The 21,727-nt window shown below is 31.9% G+C and overlaps 1 protein-coding gene across 2 annotated transcripts in view; it reads right to left on the minus strand.

Annotated features, from left to right (window-relative positions):
- Positions 1-270: 270 nt before the first annotated feature.
- SNTG1 (syntrophin gamma 1) overlaps positions 271-21,727 on the minus strand; it is a 939,244-nt gene continuing 917,787 nt past the window's right edge. For both annotated transcript variants that reach the window (XM_044245618.1, XM_044245617.1), the window contains one exon: positions 271-889. In XM_044245618.1, the coding sequence (XP_044101553.1) occupies positions 731-889 (159 nt within the window). In that variant the 3' untranslated portion in view covers positions 271-730. The remainder of the gene's footprint in view (positions 890-21,727) is intronic.

Genomic DNA, 21,727 nt, shown 5'->3' on the forward strand with positions numbered 1-21,727 from the left:
GTTCATGAATGTTTTCTTGGTTCATAATTAAATTAACACATGTCAGCATATTTGGTTGACACTAGCAGCAATAAAACATTGATATCAGTGATTTAAGGAAAAATAGTACATTTTACATTGTGACTATCATAGAATCAATGTATTTATTCTTTTGAACATCTTAGGAATAGTTGACAACAAGAGAAAATTGGAATGCCAGTGTCATATTGCAGAATGAGAATGCAAGGAAAATCTACATAAGCAAATTAAAGTGCTCTCTTCTTTGATGAAATTTTTTACATGCTATTTTCTTCACTGCCATGTGGTTTATTTGCCTCCTTTATATCACTCAAAATTCAATGATAGGGCATTAGTTCATGATCTGGCCCAACATGAATTTGTCATACAAAATAATCTAAAATACAGAAATAACCATTTAAGTGGTATTTTTATTTATAGGTAGCTTACAATTTGTATATTATTTACATACTTTGAATCATTCATTCTTTCGTCTTCACTTTCGATGGTACAAATAAACTGAGAACAAGCTGTTATGTTCATTTAAGATTATTCACAATGTCTTCCAAAATAGAAGTGCTTTTGAGATCCTTATGACCTTGCTTTCTGTTCAAATTTCAAACTGAATTCACTGTTTACTTGGTGATATGATTGTTTCTCCAGGGTCTAAAATGATGATTATGTTTATATTCTTTACATAGTCATAGTAAGTGACAATGCAAATCTTGGTATGTCAAGTTGTGTACTTTGCTTTGCTTGTAGTAGCAGAGCTGGCAGCAGCAGAAGCAGTAGCCTGATTGCCTAAAAAGAGAGGGTCCAAACAAGCTACTTTGGCAGCAAAAAATGAATGAATGCAGTGAAGAACAGCAAATAGATTTGAAAATTCCAGCTCCTGAAAGGGAAAAAGAAATGCTTTAGATAGGGCACCTGGGTGGCTCAGTGGGTTAAAGAAACGTTTTAGATAAAATAAAAATCAATTTCTTTAGAAAAGTTGATAATAACTAGACAACTAGACAATGAGTTTTTTCCCAAGCTCAATAAACATGATTTGAATCAATATACATTGAATCTATCTATATATATATATCAAATGTATAGAAACTGTAGAAATTTTTATTCAATATATAAATATCAGATGTATTACAGATTTACTTCAAAACATGACAGTCTAAGAGCTAGAAATACTAACCATTTTTATTATCTATGAAAGTCATTTCAGTATTGATGAACGCTAGATAGAAATATATTTGATCAGAATAAAATTTTATTCTTGATAAAGTACAAAACATGGGAGTAGCTTAAAATATATTTTTAATCTCTCTCCACACATTTCACATGATAGATTTGGATTGAAATAATTTAAAAAATATTCTCTATTATTCCCTAGAATAAGTTACAATTTATCATAAGTCACTGAATAAGAAATGCTGAAAGTGAAAGATTATGAATGTTTATGGCACTAGGAGCCAAATCGTTCAATTCCAAAATATCCTGCATGCATTAATCTTAAATGCAATTAACTTTAATTGTTGTATTTGGTTGTTTAAATTTGTTGTATTTGGTTGTTAAAAAAAAAAATCAGCCAAGGCCCACTAATCATTTGGATTTTTTAAAATATGTTTCCCATTTGGATCCTTAAGGAAATTTGTGGACCACATTGAAAAAAAAAAAAAAAACAGAAAAGAGTTTTGTTTTGTTTTGATTATTTTCAAGCTAGGAATGATGTCAGACTAGCTGTAAAATCATGAGGTGATGCTCAGGATAGATTTTAAAAGCTGACATCAGCTTTGGTGATCAGGTATGGAAAACCATCAGTAGTCCCATAAAATGTTTTAATTCCAAGAGGGTTGAGAAAGGCAAATTCATTCATATGTTTAATGGAGTCTATATGATAAACATTACAAAAAGGATAACTAGAGAGTAGTAAACCATATGAAATTGCCTACAAAGTTGTTGCTATATAATTCATATTTAAAATAAAAGATGTAGAATTACAATTTATATGCACATTAGTAATAGTGTTTGCAATGTGTAGTGTGTGATGATGGAAAAAAATACAAGTACCTATTCAATTGGGAGATATCATATGTGTTATGCACCAGGAAATTATTTAAGCAAAATAATTCATCTTCAGAATAGTTTATCAGATCATGCAGTAGAAGCACAATAGAGCACAACACAAATTCACTCATATTTCTCTAAAATATACATAAAATACCTATGCTTTCTCAGTAATTCCCTTCAAAATGTCAGTATTTCATAGTTTCCTTTGGCAAATGTTGACTTACTCTAGAAAGCAGCAAAGATTTAGCTATTCTAATTTCTTAAAATACTTCAATCTAAAAATTATTTTAGTTATTCCATCATAATTATTTCAGAAGCTTTATTCTTTTTTTATGATTTTTTTTCAATTTATTTATTTTCAGAAAAAAATTATTCATTATTTTTTCACCACACCCAGTGCTCCATGCAAGCCGTGCCCTCTATAATACCCACCACCTGGTACCCCAACCTCCCCACACCCCCCGCCACTTCAAACCCCTCAGATTGTTTTTCAGAGTCCATAGTCTCTCATGGTTTCTTAAGAATCCACTACAGTGGCACTATGATATGTTACTTGACAACTAGCAGTTTTCTATTGCCTTAACTCAACTTTGAAGTCCTCCTGTTCTTTATGCAGCCAGATTATGAAGATTCTGAATTACCTTTGATATTGATCCATATTAAGAGCATCAGATATGAAAAGGGTGGTAAAATCTTAGAAAAATATGAAATGTGCCTATATACTACTAAAAAAGAAAACAACAAAAATATGCAATTCACTCTTGATAAAGGGGAAAATATTTTGAATATTTCAAGTAGGCAAAAATATAACAACTTTTTTCAAAAATAATTCTGCCACATCTTTATTAATTTAGAGATTATAAAAATTGATATTTAACTATACAGAAATTTTTAGAAAGGTTAATATTCTCAATTATTCGTGCCTTATAAATTCTAACTTAATTATTTGATGTAGATTACCACTGTAAAATTTTTATACCTTTTTTTCAGGGGAGTTAGGGGTAGAGAGGAAATAATTGGTAAAAAGAAAGCAGGAGGCAGAGATGCGCTCAAGTTTGGTTCTTGATACCAATGTCAACTCTGTCAACTCATTTTTCCTCTGTCTCAATACTCACTTTGGGCCATTATATCCCTTCTTGGGGCTTCAATTATCACTTCTTTCTATATATATTCTTACTCATTGCTAATATGACTCCTAGACCTACATATCCGTCTATCGGCTGAGCATCCACAATGGCATCCATCAAATTATTTATCTCCTTGTAATAAAGTTCTTCTGAACCCCATAAATCTCACTAAACTTAAGTTCTCTTCAAAATTTTTAGCGTACATTCATCCAACGAATATTTATTGTGTGCTTAATATGCTTTTAGTCTTTTTCTGGGTGGAAATACTGAGCAAAACAGACCAAAAAAAGTCTTGATGGGTCTTACAATCTAGTGGCAAAAGACAATATATAAGGGCATAAATAAATTAAATATAATATTACTGAATATGTTTATAAGTACAGTCAAGATAACAAAGCAGAGAAGAGAGAAAAAAGTGTAGAAGGAGCTGCAAGACAGGAAAACCTTCATTGGCATGCGTGCAAAATCTGAAGGGGACAAAGGAATAAACCGTTTGAATGTCTGTAAAACAAACAAACAATTCCAGACAGATGTGTAATTTCAAAAGCCCTGAGAGACATCTAGAAGACTTTGAATTAAAGCAAGAAGCTATTGTGGGAACTGAATGAATTAAGGAGTACTTAATTTAGGAAATGAAGTCAAAGAAATAACACAGGTCAGAATTTGGAGTGCCATATGGACTCTTCATGAGTTTGACTCTGAGTGACATGGAAAACCATGGGAGATTTTTGAGCAGAGAGTGATAAGAATTGACATAAGTCTTAAAATTATAATTCTGAAAAAAATCATAATTCTGAGCTCTATGGGAATAAGATAGAAAAAAAGGAGAAATATTACAACATTTTTAATAAGGAAAAGGTATGGGATTTCTAAGTAAAGTTGAGTCAAGGATGATTCAAAAATATTTGATTGAGCAAATGAAAGGAGAGGGTTGTCATTTACTAAAATGGAGGAATTACAAAAAAAAAAACAAAAAACAAAAAACAGGTTTGGCATGAAAGACAAAGATTTTGGCTTTGGACCTGTCATATCTGAGAGCGTATTAGAATGACAAGGATAATTATATATATATTAGTGTAGACTTAAGGGAAAACTCAAGGTTGACATAAAATTTAGGATGTGTTGGCATATAGATGAGATTAAAAATAAACTTGTGATCTGAGTGAGTTCAAGGTGTGGAGGATATGTAGAAAAAAGGATCAAGCGTTAATCCCGGGGATCCTACAATATAAAATTAAGAAAGATAGGAAAGAACCAGCAAAGAAAAGAGAGCAGTAGTTGCCACAGGAAGAGAGATTGATAAAACAGAGAGTCTGGTAAAATGAAAACTGGAAATTGACTATTGGATTTAACATTTTTAACCTTGACAAAGTAGTTTAATGGAGAAGTGGATGCAAAAGATCCATAGGAATCAGTTCACAAGTGATTAAGTGAAAAAAAAAAATAGAGCAAGTTTAGATAATAATCTTTTAGAGAAGTCTTTTTTTCTTAAATGAGCAGAGAAATGAATCAGTAAGTGAAATCAATAATATTTATCCAATATTTAAGAAATTAGGAAACACCTAAATATATACAGCAGATATTAAAAAATCTAAAGGGATGGGGCACCTCAGCTGGTTAAGCAACTGCCTTCTGCTCAGGTTAATGTCCGCTCAGGTTAAGATCCTGGAGTTCCAGAGTCAAGTCCTGAATTCTGCTCAGCAGGGAGTCTGCCTCTCCCTCTGATCCTCCCCCCTCTCATGCTCTCTCTCTCTTTCTCTCTCCATCTATCATTCTCTCTTTCTCAACTAAATAAATAAAATCTTAAAAAATAAAAGCTCTAAAGAAAGAAATAGCAATACAATGAAAGTAGGGGGCTTTAATACCTCACTTACATCAATGGATGGATCATCCAGACAGAAAATCAATAAAGAGACATCATCCTTAAACACCATGTTAGACCAGACATTGGTGATTACAGGATATTATATAAGAAAATTCTAGAGACTCTACCAAAAATAGATTAGAACTAATAGGCAAATTCAGTAAAATTGCAGAGTACAAAATCAATATACAGAAATATGCTACATCTCTATAGGCTCAGGTCTTGATCTTGGGATCCTGAGATCAAGCCTGGCTTGTGTTCCCTGCTTGGTAGAGAGTCTGCTTCTCCCTTTCCCACTGTCCCTCTCCCTCAACTTGTGCTCTCTCTCTCTCTCAAAATAAATACAAAAAATCTTAAAAAAAAAAAGTCCATGCTAGCCAAAGCAATCTATAGACCCAGTGTAATCCCCATCAAAATTCCAATGGTATTTTTGATAAAGATAAGACAAATGAGCTTAAATTTTTATGGTACCACAAAAGACCTGAATAGCCAAAGCAATCTCTAAATCTCTAGAAAAAAAAAAAAAGCTGAAGGCATCACACTCTCTGAATTCAAACTTTTTACAAAGAAATAGTTGTCAAATTGATGTGGTATGGGCATGAAAACAGACACACACATCACTACAATAGAATTGAGAATCCAAAAATAAACTCATGCATATATATATTTAATTAATTTAAAACAAAGGAGCCAGGAGTATACAATGAGGGAAGGACAATTTCTTCAATAAATGGTGTTGGGGAAACCAGATGGTATTAGGGCCAATTTAATGTTAAAACCTGTTTAACTATTAGGGCCTGCTTAACTAGAGCGACTCCATATTACCTGGGTAGCCATATTGTTGTTTACATCTACGGACTTTGTTCCGGGAGTAAACGCCCCAGCAGTTCTAAATGCCCCAGCATGCCCCAGCAGTTCCAAACATCCCAGCAGTTTCTGGTATTGGTTCTGGGTATCGATTCCCGGAGTAAATGCCCTAACAATAGAAGCCACGTACCTTGTGGTCTGCGGTTACGCTCTATAAAACCAGACTGTGAGATCCGGATGGGGTTGCTCTCTTTGGAGGTGGCCCTGGCCAGTGAGTCTAACTTCTAATGCTTGGCATAGAATAAAGCTTTGCATAACTTTCACTTTGTCTCAGTCTCGTTCCCCTGGCCGGTCAGTCTGACTTCTAATGCTTGGCATAGAATAAAGCTTTGCATAACTTTCACTTTGTTTCAGTCTCGTTCCTTTGATAACAGACCCCAACAACAGTCATATGCAAAAGAATGAAACTAGAGCACTACCTTATACTGCACATAAGATTTAACTCAAAATGTAGTTTTCAAACCTGAGAAAAAATGGTTTAAGTTAAAATTAATTTATTAATTAATAAAGCTTAATTACAAATCTAAAGCATTTTTCTTGAGGTCATCACCTCAAGAATTTTTTTTAATTCATTTTTCTAATCTGATTTTTGTGTGGAATGCTTAATATATTTACTTTAAATGTAGTTATACATAAAGTATAATTTATGTTTATCATTTGCTATTTGTTTACAATATATTTTATTCTTTTATTCCTCTATGCCTGCCTTTTTTTATGTGTGTATGCATATATAATTTTAAATCACTTGTTATTTTACTGTATACTTAGTTATCTTATTTATTCTGGAGAATACAGTTAACAACTTAGAACAATCTGGTTTGGATCAATACCAATTTAATTCAATAGTATTTAAAAATTTGTTCCAATATACCTCCCCTTTCCTTTATGCTATTTTACATATTATATCTTTGTAAATTATAAACCTAGTGACAGTTTTATAACTTTTATTTTATGCAGTGATCTTTTAAATCAGTAAGAAGAACAGAAGAATTACAAACAAAATGTATTTCTACTGTCAATTATATTTAATTATGGAATTAGCTTTAAAAGTATGCTTGATTTCTTCATGTTGATTCAAGTTATATTCTCTTATTTTATTCTGAAGAACATTTCCTATAGTGTAGATCTGCTAGTGACAAACTCTGTTGTTGTTGCTTAATCTAGTAAAGATTTAATTAATTTCCTCTTCATTTTTGAAGGCAAATTTGGCTATATAAAGGACTCTTGTTTGCTAATCCTTGTTTCAGGACTTAAATATGTCATTCTAGTGCCATGAGGTCTCTCTCTATCGCTTACTTTTAGAAATCAGCTGTTACCCTTATTAGTAATCCTAAGTACTGTTGGAATCATTCTCTTGCTGCTTTCAAAATTCTTTACTTGGGCTTTTCAAAGTTCAATCACGATGTTTGTTTCTCTGTGGGTTTATCATACTTGGAATTCACTGAATTTCTGGGATTTGGAGGTGAATGCTTTTCATCATATTTGAGAAGTTTTCAGCTATTTTACTTCTTTAAATAGTCATTCTTCCCCCCTTTTCCCCGCTTTCCTTAGATTCCCATTATGTATGTGATTGATGCTGTCACATATTTAAGTTTCTGAGGATCTGTTCATTTTTACTCATTTTCTCATTTTCTGTTCCCTAGATTGGATAATCTCAATTGATTTAGTGAGACTGACATATAATGAACTCTTCAAGTTCTCTCATTCTCTGTTCAAGTTCAAATCTTTTGTTTAATACCTCTAGGGAATTCTTTATTTGTTATTGTACTTTTATATGATATAATTTGATTTGATTCTTTTTATTATTTCTATGTCTTTTTTGACATTTTCCATTTCATGAGACATGTCACACTTTCTTTTAATTCTTTGAGCATGGTTTCCATTAGCCTTTTGAACATGTATGCAATAGATAATTCTAAGTTTTTGTCTATTAAGTCTAATAGCTGGATTTCCTCAGGGAAAGTTCTTACTGATAGTTAACTTTCTTATATAAGTGCCACAATTTCTTGATTCTTTAAATGTATCATAGTTATTTTTTTATTGTGGACAAATTCATTTTTGGTTTTATTATTTTTGCCAAATATAAATGGGATAAAACTAGGATTGGATGCTACCAACCCCAGGGAAGATTTCCTTCCTCACATTCTCTTAGGATGACTGAGCTTATTATATCATTTTATTTTTTAATATCATTTACATTAATCGATTTATATTTAAATTCATTTTAATTAACACATATTAAATGTATCATAGTTTTTGTTTAAAACTGGACATTTCAATAACGTACTTTGGAAAAAAGATTATCATCCTTCCCTGGTATCTGAGGCAGTTTGATAGTTTGTTATTGTTCATCCTTCCTTCCTTTTCATTTTTTTTGTTTGTTTTTTAGTGACCTTCCTGACATAATCCATAATTCTCTAAAGACTGTATTTCCCATCACTGTTGCCAGTAAAGTCTTAGTGGTCCAGTGTTATAACAGTCTGACTCAGCAGGGCTGACATTAGGTCATGCACACAGCTTTGCCTAACCATATGTCATTATAGTTCTCAGGAAGATAATTAGAGTTTTTCAATGCCCCTTATTCCTCAGATCTTAGTTTTAAGGTTTCCTTAGCTTTTTGTTTGCCACTACTAAAATCACCAACTCAGGTAATTATAATGTGCTTCTGATTGTTTTCAATGAATACCAATAAATCCCTTGGTGTTGGGTTTGCCCAATGAACAGGGTTTGAGTCATGTCAAGTAATGAAAAGTATTACAAATGTGCTTTTCCATCAAGCTTCCAGATAGATCAAATAAGATCAAATAATTACAACTTTCCTGGGATAGGCTTTTTGAGAAACTCCAAGCCCAGTCTGTACTCTCAGTGGCTTCGGGGGTACTGCTTTTCATAGCTGTCAAGTTTTCTAAGCTGTTTGTTTTATGTTTGCTTTGTCTGTAATGAATACTTTACAGTTATTGCAAACATATGGTTACTTTAAAGTTCTGAAAAATTTAATCCTGATAATTTTGACTGATTTTTCATTCTTTTTCCAGAGAAGTGCCTTTTTAGAAGATTTTATTTTCCCATTCTAGAACTCCAACCCACATTTATATTTGATTTTATAAGATGCCTTAAAGTAGAGTGATTTGCAATTTTTAGGTGGTTTGGATTATTGATTTATTATTTATCTTGGTTTCCTGACTTTTAATTACAAGGCTTGGTGAATAAAAATAAAAACTCATTTAATTGTCAATCTTTATTAATCTGCTTACTTTCAAAGACTTAAGTATTTCTAGGATCTTGATGTAATAGAATCTTATTTAGTAATATCTTGTGTCATTCCTTAAGTTAATTAAAAGAATAAGATACTGATATATGTTATTACCATATTTATACCATTTCTCTAATATGAAGTTATTTAGTGAATAACAATATACCAGACGATGTATTGATATTCACTGGGACCATAAATTTGAAGAAGACATGACTTATGCACTTAAGAAACTCATATGGGACACTTTAAACAGTTGATCATAATGAAAATCTAAAAGACTGTAAATATGTACATATTATGAACAATTCTATAGCACCTGTTTTCACAATCAAATAATTTTTCAGATCAAAATTCAATTTTTCCCATTTTCAAAAGATTTCATGATTATTGTAATTTTTTATCTATTTCCTTACTAAGAGAAGACACAGTACCTGGTTACTATACTATATTTTAAGTTATTTTACCGCCTAGGAAAATGCTTTCATGTGTATCTTTTTTTTTTTTCTTTAAGATTTTATTTATTTATTTGACAGACAGAGGGAGATCACAAGTAGGCAGAGAGGCAAGCAGAGAGAGAGGGGGAAGCAGGCTCCCAGCCGAGCAGAGAGCCCAATGTGGGACTCGATCCCAGGACCCTGAGATCATGACCTGGGTGGAAGGCAGCGGTTTAACCCACTGAGCCACCCAGACACCCCATGTGTAACTTTATTATTAAAATTTTGATTTTCAAAATGTTTTTACTTACATCAATAAAGAAAAATGTAATAACTTTCCTTCTATAAGTAAATGGTGACTTTTGGCAAAAAGGAAAACAAATATATCACACCATGAACATTTCCCCTTGACAGTTTCTTATTTTAGAGGCAGTTAATGTATTTGTTTTACATTAAAGATGTCAATTTAAATTTATAGGTTAACAAGTTAAGAAGTGTTTTTGACTCCTAGCACACATGACCAAGTTCAATATGCCTAAAGAGAAAATAGAAGACTTGAAAAACCAATTATGTACAAAGAAAAAGGACTCTTAATAGGAAATAAAAATGGTTTGGAATCCTCAGTGATTCCCAGGAGTTTAGAAGTTCTTTTAAAAGTAGAAGCATAATCCCAGGTATCTCCTTTGCCACATATTTCTTTTCATAATCCAATCAGTAGTTTGAAAAAACATTTCAGATAAAACAATGGGTATATAAATTATGTACACACACAAAAATGACTTCAATTTTCCCCTGATCAATCTACTGATGCTTCAGTTTCTTTTACAGTATGAAGCACTACAAAACATGGATGGATGCAGGACCAGCACTACTAAGTAGGTATCCCTGCCCTAGCCTCATTTGTTTTCGTCCATGGTCTGAACAGCTGGTGTTGTCTATAATTTGCAGTGAAAGGAAGAGAATCATGGAATTTTATAAAATCTTTCATTCCAGATGCCAAAAAAAGTCAGAAATTGTGAAAAGCAGGATAGGAAGATGTCCCTTCATTTCTAATGCAGAGGGAATTCCTTCATCTCAAATACCTACCCAAGTGTGAAATATTAAACTTCCTCATCTATGAGACCTCAGTGCTAAATATAAATATGAATTCACTTAAACTGCCAGTCATTCTACAAAAAGAAAACCAGCACACCATGAATTCTTAAGTAGCATCTTTGGCAGACACTGAGCATACAAAATATTCCATCTACTGTGTTATATATAAAATCCTTACCATCAAACCACAAAATATGTTGTCCTTACAGAACTCATTTAAGACAGGAATTTTATACACAATTTATAATGAGAAAATGAAGATATATACAGATTAGCTAAAAGTGGCATTGCTGGAAGTCAATTCCTGATTTTTTGATTTAAGTCTTACTGAACCTGACACTCATGAAAAGTTATCTTCCAGCAGCATAGAGCCTCTGAGATGGTGGAAACTGAGGGCAGGAAATGGTTTGGGGGAGAAGACTCCAATGAGCAAATCAATGGAAATGAGTTTCTATACTCTGCAGTGTTCCACTAAATAGAAAAGCAAGTGCTTTTTTCTTTATTTTATTATACTGTGCAAAAAAAGCACTACCATGGTTTCCAGATCTCAAGGTTAACAATTTAGGATTAATATGCTGTACAGACTAATTTATGCAATATTTTAAGTGTTTCTTTTGTGGGAAATTGTTATTAAGTTCAATGAATAAAGCCTCATTGATGTTTTTCAAAGACAACCTGTTTGGAAGTCAGAGGATTGTCTGGCCATATTATATCAAAGTATAATTTTAAAAATACATCTACATAAATACAAAAACAAGGTATTAGAAGAGTAAAGGAAAATATATATGGTTAGAAAATTTAGTAGGAATGACTATAAGAATATGTCAGTAATCCTTCATATACTAGCGTCATATTTACAACAGATATAAGCCACTTTTTAAAAGTTCCCAATAGCGATAAAATGAGATTTTTGGTAAACTGTTAAATAGCTACAATTTGCTCATGACTTCAACTGGGAACGATTTCCCTGTTCTACTAGGAAAGTTCTGAGAAATTTAATGAGGCTCTGGAAAACAGATGGCAAATTTATTAAGCTTTCTGAGTAATGAAGTGAGAATTTATGAGAATTTATTTCTGTTTTCAGAGAAAAAAGTATAATGGAGTTTTGTAATATGACATTGTTCTCATATACCCATAAAAAAAATAACAAAAGCAAAAACGTAAAAACAAAGTAAATTCCCCAACTCCCAGGTAAATCTACATGACTTTTTTCAGTATTTCTGAGACCTTTTCACAACCAAAAAGTTAAATACTATGTAGAACTTTTAATTTTGTAATACTTGTGGCAACTCAATCACGTTCCCCAAACAAACCATATTACTTGTTAAATAAGCTCTGACTATAATGTATTTGTCTTGTAACTAGGAATGTACATAGTATTATTAAGTTAAAGCATGTTTTATTAACAATTACTTATTATTATATATGACAAGATATGCATCTACTGTCTAAACCATTTTTATCACTTTTAAACCATTTTCAAGAGAAAAGAAACACTGTAACAGCTTCCATATTTAATTATTTTTTTGACCCATAGTTTAAATGCTGGGGTAACCTTCTTTTTTATTTCTAGTAGTTTTATCATGATATCTTTGGCATATAAAATTATATGTATTTAAGATATGACTTGATGTTTTGATACAGGTATACATTGTGAAAAGAGTGCCAAAATCAAGGTAATTAGCATATCATCACTTCTACATAACTACCATTGTGTTTGGGGGTGGGGAGAAATTTTAATTATTCAAAACAGTGTTGTCAACTATCATCAATCACATTATATAATAGGTCATTATTCATCTTATATGACTGAAATTTTATACCTTTTGACTAACATCATCTCGTTTTCCGTCCCCTAAACCTCTGGCAATCAAATTCTACTTTCTGCTTCAGGATTTAACTATTGTAGATGCCACATGTGAGTTAGATCAGGCAGTATTTTTTTTTTTTTCTGTGTCTTATTTTACTTAGCATGATATCCTCCAGTTCCAGCCATATAACAAATGACAGGATGCTCTCTTTTTTTTTTTTTTTTCAACTTATTTATTTTCAGAAAAACAGTATTCATTATTTATTCACCACACGCAGTGCTTTTATTAGCGTAAATAACATTTCATTATGTGTGTGTATAACATTTTCTTTATCCATTCATCTGTCAAAGGACAGTAAGGTTTATTCTATATCTTGGCTATTGTGAATAATGCTGCAATGAACATGAGAGTGCAGACATATTTTCGAGGTAATGATTTCATTTCATTTGGAAATATACCTGGGATTGGGATTGTTGGATAATATGATAATTCTATTTAATTTTTTGAGAAATGTCCATATTGTTTCCCATATTTTCTGTCCAAATTACATTGCCCCCAGCAGGGCACAAAGGTTCCCTTTTCTCCACCTTTTTGCCAACATTATTATCTTTTGTCTTTTTGATAATAGCAATTCTAATAAGTGTGAGGTGATATCTCATTAAGATTTTGGTTTAGGGGCGCCTAGGTGTCTCAGTGGGTTAAAGTCTCTGCCTTCAGCCCAGGTCATGTTCCCAGGGTCTTTAGGCTTTCTGCTCAGCAGGGAGACTACTTCCTCCTCTCTCTCTGCCTGCTTCTCTGCCTACTTGTGATCTCCGTCTGCCCTATAAATTAATAAAATCTTTAAAAAAAAAAAAGATTTTGGTTTATATGTCCCTAATGATTAGTGATGTTGAGCATCTTTTCATATAATTGTTGGTCATTTAAATTTCTTCTTTTGTGTCTATTAAGACTTGCCCATTTTTAAATATAGTTATTTGTATTTTGGGTATTGAGTTGTATTAGTTACTTCTATATTTTGGATGTTAATCCACTGTTAGATACATAATTTGCAAATAATTTCCTTTTTCTGTAGATTGCATTTCATTTTCTTGATTATTTTCTTTGTTGTACAGAAACTTTCTAGTTTGATGTGGTCCCCTTATCTCTTCTGGCTTTTGTTACCTATGTTTTGGATGTCCTAGCCAAAAAATTTTTGCCAAGATTAATTTCAAGAAGGTCTTTGCTTATGTTTTCTTTAAGGAGTTTTATGTTTCAGGTCTTACATTTAAGTCTTTAATCCATTTTGTGTTGATTTTTATGTATGTTGTCTGTTAGCGATCCAACTTTATTGTTTTGCATACAGATACATGGTTTTCCCATCATTTCTTGTTGAAGAAACTATACTTACCTTGCTGTTCGTGGAATACTTGTCAATACGCAGTTGACTAAATATGTGAGTTTATTTCTGGAATATGTATCCAATTCATTGGTCTATATGTTTACATATATGTGTGTGTGTGTGTGTGTACACATGCACATATATATATTTGTGTGGTTTGGTTCCTATAGCTTTGTTTTGGTTCCTATAGGTTTGTAACATAATTTAAAGTTGGAAAATGGGATCCTACAGCTTTCTTTTTACTTAAGATTGCTTTGGCTATTTGGAGTCTTATGATTTCATATGAATTTAAGATTTTTTATCTTTCTGTAAAAAACATCACTGTGATTTGTATAAGTATCTCATTGAATCTACAGATCATTTTGGGTCATATGACTATTTAAACAATATTAATTATTCCTTTTCATAAACATGGAAACATGGGATATCTTTCCTTTTGTGTCCTTCAGAATTTCCTTCATCAGTGTTTTAGAAATTTCAATGTATAAGTCTTTCATCTCTTTAAGTTAATTCCTAAGTAATGTATTATTTTTGTTGCTGTTGTGAATAGGATTGTTTTCTTAATTCCTCTTTCAGATAACTTCTTATTAGTATATATTTATGCCATTGATTTTTATGTCAATTCTGTATTCAACAAATTCATTGAATTTATGAGTTTTAATGGCTTTGTGTCGAGTTTTTAGTTTTTCCCTATTCAGTAAGATGTTAGCTGTGGGTTTTTCAAATCTGGCCTTATTACATTGATATTGGTTCCTTTCATACCATTTTTTGGGCCAGGTTTTATAATGAAAAGAATCTGAAGATTGTCAAAAGCTTTTCTGCATCTACTGAGATGATCATGTGATTTTTATATTTTATTCTGCTAATGTGGTATATCATAATGATTTTTGTATGTTAAATCATTCATGCATCACAGTAATAAATCCAACTTATGACCATTTTAATGTGCTGTTGATTCTGATTTCCTAGTATTTCACTGAGGATTTTTGCATCAATGTTCATTAAGGATACTGGCGTGTAGTTTACTTTTTTTTTTTTAATCTTTGTCTGGCATTGAAATCAGGGTAATTCTACCTTCATACAATCATTCTGAGAGTGTTTCCTCTTCTATCTTTTAAAAGAGTTTTTAAAATATCAGTATTAATTCTTCTTTGAATGTTTATTAATAATCCACCTATGTATCCTTTTGATTATGGGTTTTTCTTTATTGGGAAGTTTTTGATCACTAATTCAATCTCCTTGCTAGTTATCACCATAATAAGAGCCATATCTATAATTAGATTTTCATTGTCAAATTTTTGTTATATGTCTGTCATTATCTCATTGGAGTTATGAAAGGTTATTAACTAAGAAGCTGACTCACTATGACAATTATATTTCTTTAGATGTGGTATTAATAGTACTTTAAAAATATACTTCTACTTTTAGAATGATTTCCTTATTTCTCCTAAGTATAATAAAAACTCTGGAAATGACATGTAAAACAAACAAAAGGACATTTTGAAAGGAGAGGAGAAGGCAGATAAACCAGGGATCCAGTGACCTCAGGACCTGATGAATAATATGGTAAAAACTCAGTTTTTCTTTTTAAATCATATATTCCAAACAAGAAAGTAGAGACCTTGGGCCCAGAAACACCAATGATTACAGACAAAACAAGTGGAAAAAACAAAACAAAACAATAGACAACTCTATCTACCCATATGATCTGAAAAGGGGCAGTCTACTCATTAATTACTCTACTCTGGACTAATGCTACAGAAAAACTGGCCTTACTCCCACTCCTACCAGCAAAGATCTAGATGCCCACTCTTGCCAAGTTGTAATAAGGTTGTATCTTGAGCAATAAAGAATATGTCAACTAATAAAAAAAAAAGTGAAATCATACAGAGTATGTTCTTTGAGCAAGTAGATCAGACAAGAAATCAATTCTAGAAAGATAATGGGAAAATCCTAAAATACTTAGAAACTGAACATTACACTTCTAAAGAATTCCATTGATCAAGAAGAAAAACTTCAAGAAAATTAAAAACACATTGAATTTCATTAAAATAGAAATGCAATTTATCAAAATTTGTGGAATGTAGTAAATGCTGTGATAAGAAGGAAATTTTGGAATTAAATATTTGTGTTATAAATAAGGAACTGTCAAATCAGTGATCTTAAAATACGATCTTATGAAATTAGAAAAAGAAGGGCAACATAAAACTAAAGCAACCAGAAAGAAGCAAATTAATAAAGTTAAGACAAGAATTCATGTAATTGATTCTAAAATTCTAAGAGAATCAATGAGAAAATAATTTCGGTTTTTTGAAATGTCTCTACCAAGACTAACAAAAAAATAGAGAAGAAGCATGAATTACTTACAGGAATGAGAGATACCATTATAAAATTTGCAGAACTTCAAAGTGAAATACAAAAATTAGGTGAAATAAAGAAGTGAAATTCAAAGTGAAATAAAGAAATAAGGACTATGGGGCGCGTGGGTGGCTCAGTGGGTTAAAGCCTCTGCCTTCAGCTCGGGTCATGATCGCCCCACATCAGGCTCTCTGCTCAGCAAGGAGCCTGCTTTTTCCTCAGTCTCTGCCTGCTTCTCTGCCTACTTGTGATCTCTCTCTCTGTCAAATAAATAAATAAAATCTTAAAAAAAAAAAAAAGAAAGAAAGAAGGACTATGGAAATACTATAAGAAAATTGACACAAATAAATTTGACAATTTTGATAGAATTGACCAAGTCCTTAAAAAAATAAAAATGATCACAACTCATTTGAGAATACTAGATAATTTGAATAGCTATCTACTAAGTAAATTGAAATAATAATTTTTAAAAATCTCAAAAAGGAAACCTCCCAGCCCAGATATTTCCACTAGAGAATTCTACCAAATCTTTAAAGAATCAAAAATTCTACATGGTGGCGCGCCTGGGTGGCTCAGTGGGTTAAAGCCTCTGCCTTCCACTCAGGTCATGATCCCAGGGTCCTGGAATCGAGCCCTGCACTTGGCTCTCTGCTCCGCAGGAAGCCTGCTTCCTCCCCTCTCTCTGCCTGCCTCTCTGCCTACTTGTGATCTCTCTCTGTCAAATAAATAAAATCTTTAAAAAAAAAAAATTCTACATGGTATCTTCCAGAAAATAGAAGAGAAGGAAACATTCCAAACTCATTTTATAAGACGTTTTATCCTGATACAAAAACCTGGCAAAGGTAGCATAAAAAACAAACAGACAAACAAAACCACCAAAAAACCTTATAAATCAGTATCTCGCATTAACATAAAAGCAAAAATTCTTAAAATTTTACAAACATGGTTCATCACTATATGTAAAAACTTACACATTATTATCAGGTAAGGTTTATTCTAAGAATGTAAGATTGGTTCAACATTTCAAAACCAATTACTACATCTCATCTTATTAATAAGCTAAAAAATTAACATGGTCATATTAATTGACACCCATTCATAATGAAAACTTTCAGGAAAACAGAAGTAGAGGAGAACTCAAGCTGAGAAAACTTCTGTTAAAGCCCTAAGCTCACAACACACTTAATAGTGAAAGACTAAATGCTTTCCCCTAAAATAAAGAAGGAAGAGAATGTCCACAGTCACTATTGATAATGACATAGTATTTAAATATGTAGCCAAAACAATAGGCAAGAAAATGAAAGCAATGTGATACAGATCAGAAAAAAATAAATATATCTTCCCATAATTCTCATGTGTTGATGATCTATGTAGATTTCAAGGAATCTTAAAAACAAAAACAAAAAACACCTAGAAATAATAGGTGTATTTATACTGGTTTTGGATAAAATGTAAATATAAAAACATTAATTATATTTCCATTTGTAACAATATTTGAAAAACAAAATTTTAAAAAGCAATACCAATTACATTTTCTTGCAAAATGATTTTCCTAATTGTAAATCTAACAAAACATGCCTGGGGTTTGTTTGGTGAAAAGTACACAATGCAGAATAATTCAATCAAAAAGATTTTAAAAAAGAGAAAAGTATCCAGTTTCCATTGCTTTAAGAAATCAACATAGCATAAGATGCAAATTCTTTTCAAATTGATTGTTTTATGACATCCTTATCAAAATACCAATGAGATTATTCATAGATACATATAAAGTAATTAGAAAATGTCTATGGAAAGACAAAGGGACTAGAATAGCTAAAGCAATTCTGAAAAATAAGAATAAAATAGAAGAAATCACTTTTCTTCATTTAAAGTATTATTATATAGTTAATGTATTCAGAATTATATGATATTGACAAAGAGGTAAATAAAACAAGAAATAACACCACGCAAGTATGACTAACTGATTTTTGACAAAACTGTAAAAACAGTCCAATAGTCTTTAGTCTTTACAACAAATGTTGCTGAAATAATTGGCATCTTTGGACAAAATATCTGTTTTCTTAAATCTCACAGCTTACAGGAAAAAATGAACTCAGATGTGTTATATATTTAAAGGCAAGCCTATAGAACTTTTTAAAAAATATATTTATTTATTTATTTTTGAGAGAGAGAGAGAAAGAGAATGTGTGTGCATGGGTGAGACGAGACAGAAACTTTAGCAGACTCCCTGCTCAGTGTGAAGCACATGTGGGTCTCAGTCTCATGACCCTGAGATCACCCCCTGAGCCAAAACCAAGAACCAGACCTTAGCTAACTGTGCCACCCAGGTTCCCCTAGCCTACAGACCTTTTTGAAGATAGTGTAGGAGAAAAATCTTTGACACCTGGGGCTATGAAGAATTCCCAACATGACATCAAAAGCATAATCTATAAAAGATGTAATTGATAAGTGGGGTTTATGAAAATTTTAAAACTTTCTCTGCACGATACCTGTTAAGAAGATGAAAGATACGCTTTGGAAGAATTAGAAGAAAATATTTGCAAACAACGTATCTAACAAAGCCTCACATATAGAATATATAAAGACTCATAAGGGGCACCCGTGTGGCGTAATGTGTTACGTGTCTGTCTTCAGCTCAGCTCATGATCTTAGGGTCCTGGAATCAAGCACCATGTCAGATCCTGCTCAATGGAGAGTGTGCTTCTTTTCCCCTTTCACCTCCCTGTTCTTGCATGTGCTCTCTCTCCCTCAAATAAATAAATAAAATCTTAAAAAAAAAAAAACCCTCAAAAACTCAATAGTAAAACAAATAAAATATATAATTGAAAAGTGGATAAAAATAGACATTTCACTAAAGGGAATATATAGTTAGAAAACAGGCACATGAAAATTTGTTCACCATCACTAGCCATTAGGAAAATGAAAATTAAGACTGATAAGAACCACTAAAATAAAAAGTAGTAACTATTTCAAATGCTGATGAGGAAACTGGATTCCTCATACATTACTATTGAAAATGTAAAACACTGGGGCGCCTGGGTGGCTCAGTGGGTTAAAGCCTCTGCCTTCGGCTCAGGTCATGATCTCAAGATCCTGGGATCGAGCCCCGCATCGGGTTCTCTGCTCAGCAGGGAGCCGGCTTCCTCCTCTCTCTCTCTGCCTGCCTCTCTGCCTACTTGTGATTTCTCTCTCTCCGTCAAATAAATAAAATCTTAAAAAAAAAAAAAGAAAATGTAAAACACTAATAATCACTCTGAAAAATAATTTGGCATTTTCTTCAAAACTGAACAAACATTTTCCATACCACAGAACAACTGTGCTTCTGGGCACTTATCCCAGAGAAATGGAATCTCATATCCATGCACATTATTGTTATTTGCAATAACTAAACACTGGAAACTAGCAAACGTCCCTGAACAGGTAAATGGGTAAACATATATCAAAATCATGGACTATTACTCTGCAACAAAAAAGAACAATTAATTGATATACAGAGCAATTTAGACAAATCTCAAGGCCATTATGCTGAGTGAAAAAAGTAAAGCTCAGAATGTCACACACTGCATAATTTATTTTACATAATAATCTCAAAATGACAAAACTATGGAAATGAAAAAGTGGATTAATTGTTGCTATGATTTAGAAATGGTAGAAGTGAGAGTTGGGTCAACATGATGAAGGAAGTCCTGTTTCTTGATCATGGAAATGGTTCCACAAATGCACACATGTTAGCATTGACATGGGACTATACACATATTGCACTGATGTCATATTCCTATTTTTTATATCATACTATAGCTACATAAGATATAACCATTGGGTGAAACAGGATGAAGAGCATACAGAATATCTCTGTATTATCTTTATAACTACTTATGAATTTATATTCCACAATAAAGGATTTTGATAATGACTATATTACTATTTATATGTATTGTTACAGTTTTACAATAATAAGTAATAAATCTGACAGAAGAAGTCAATGCTTTATTACCTTCAGTCTAAGTATAAAGAGACGTCCAGTCTAAAATGTATCACAGTGTCTGCTTACACACCCTATCACTCATCATTGTGCAAAATCAGGAAGATTCAGATAAACAGAAATGCTAATTATGAAATATATATGGCTGTGGTCTTGTTAAAAATCAATACAATTGGATTTTTCTTAAAATCACTCTATTATGAGCATATCAAGTGCAATTTTCCATAAGCATGTTGCTTTCAATGCAAAATGTCAATATTTTTTTCCAGTTTGTGTTCTTACTTTAGAAGACACAAAACCTAAATTTGAGTAACAAAGAATCAAGAAACAATATTTTTTCCCATTTTGTGAATTGTTTATGGCTTTTTAGGGTCTCTTGATACAAAAATTTTAGTTTTAATTAAATAGAAAAAATATATATATATGCACACACACGCACACACATATGGATACACACATACACACAGATTATTTTTTCCTCATTGCATTGCCTTGGCAGACTTTCCAAAATCAATTGATTATAAGAGAAAAGGTTGTTTTGGACTGTTGATTCTTATTGCAGTATGTCTATCCTTATGCCAGAGCTGTCAATATACTGTCTTGCTTACCATAGTTCTGTAATAAGTTTTGAAATTAAAGAGTGTGTTTTGTTCAATTTCATTATTTCTCAACTGTTTCGGTTGTTCTGGATACCTTCCATTGTCATAAAATTTTAAGATTAGTTGTCAATTTCCATGATAAAAAAATGTTGGCTTTTTTGAAAGGGTTTTTGTTGAATCTGTTGTTCAATTTAGGAATAAATTGTTTTTTCACAATATTGCCTTTCAATTAATGAGTATAGGACAACTTTCCCTCTACGCAAATCTTTTAAATTTCTTATAACAATGTTATTTATTTCCAGTATACAAGTTTGCACTTCTTTTGATGGTATTTTCTTATTTCATTCATTTAAATGTTATTGTAAGTAGAATTATTTTCTTAATTTCTTTTGGAAATTGTTCATAGCTTATATATACAAATATAGTTGATATTTGTATGTTGATTTTGTATCCTGCAACATTGCTGAAATTATTTATTAGTGAAAATGGTATTCAGAGGATTCCTTATTATTCTCAATATGCAACACCAGCATATGTGAATTGAGATAGTTTTATTTCTTTTTATTGCCTGATTGTCCTGTCTAGACCATCTGGTACAATGTTGAGTAAGAGTGGTAAGGCAGACTTTCTTGTCTTGTTCTGATCTTAGCAGAAAAACATTTATTCTTATTATTAAGTATGAGGTTCACTGTGGGTTGCACACAGCTGTTCTTTATTAGATTGAAGAATTTCCCTTCTCTTCTTACACTGAGTGTTTTTATTATGAAAGGGTGATGGGGTTATGAAATTTCTGTATTCTGTATTTACTGAGACAATACATGTATTTGAAATTCTGTTAATGCGGTGTACCACATTGATTCTTCTGGGGTTGATAAACCAATCATGAATTCTTGTT

The sequence above is a fragment of the Neovison vison genome, chromosome 4 (assembly GCF_020171115.1).
Source record: "Neovison vison isolate M4711 chromosome 4, ASM_NN_V1, whole genome shotgun sequence".
NCBI classification, from domain to species: Eukaryota; Metazoa; Chordata; class Mammalia; order Carnivora; family Mustelidae; genus Neogale; species Neogale vison.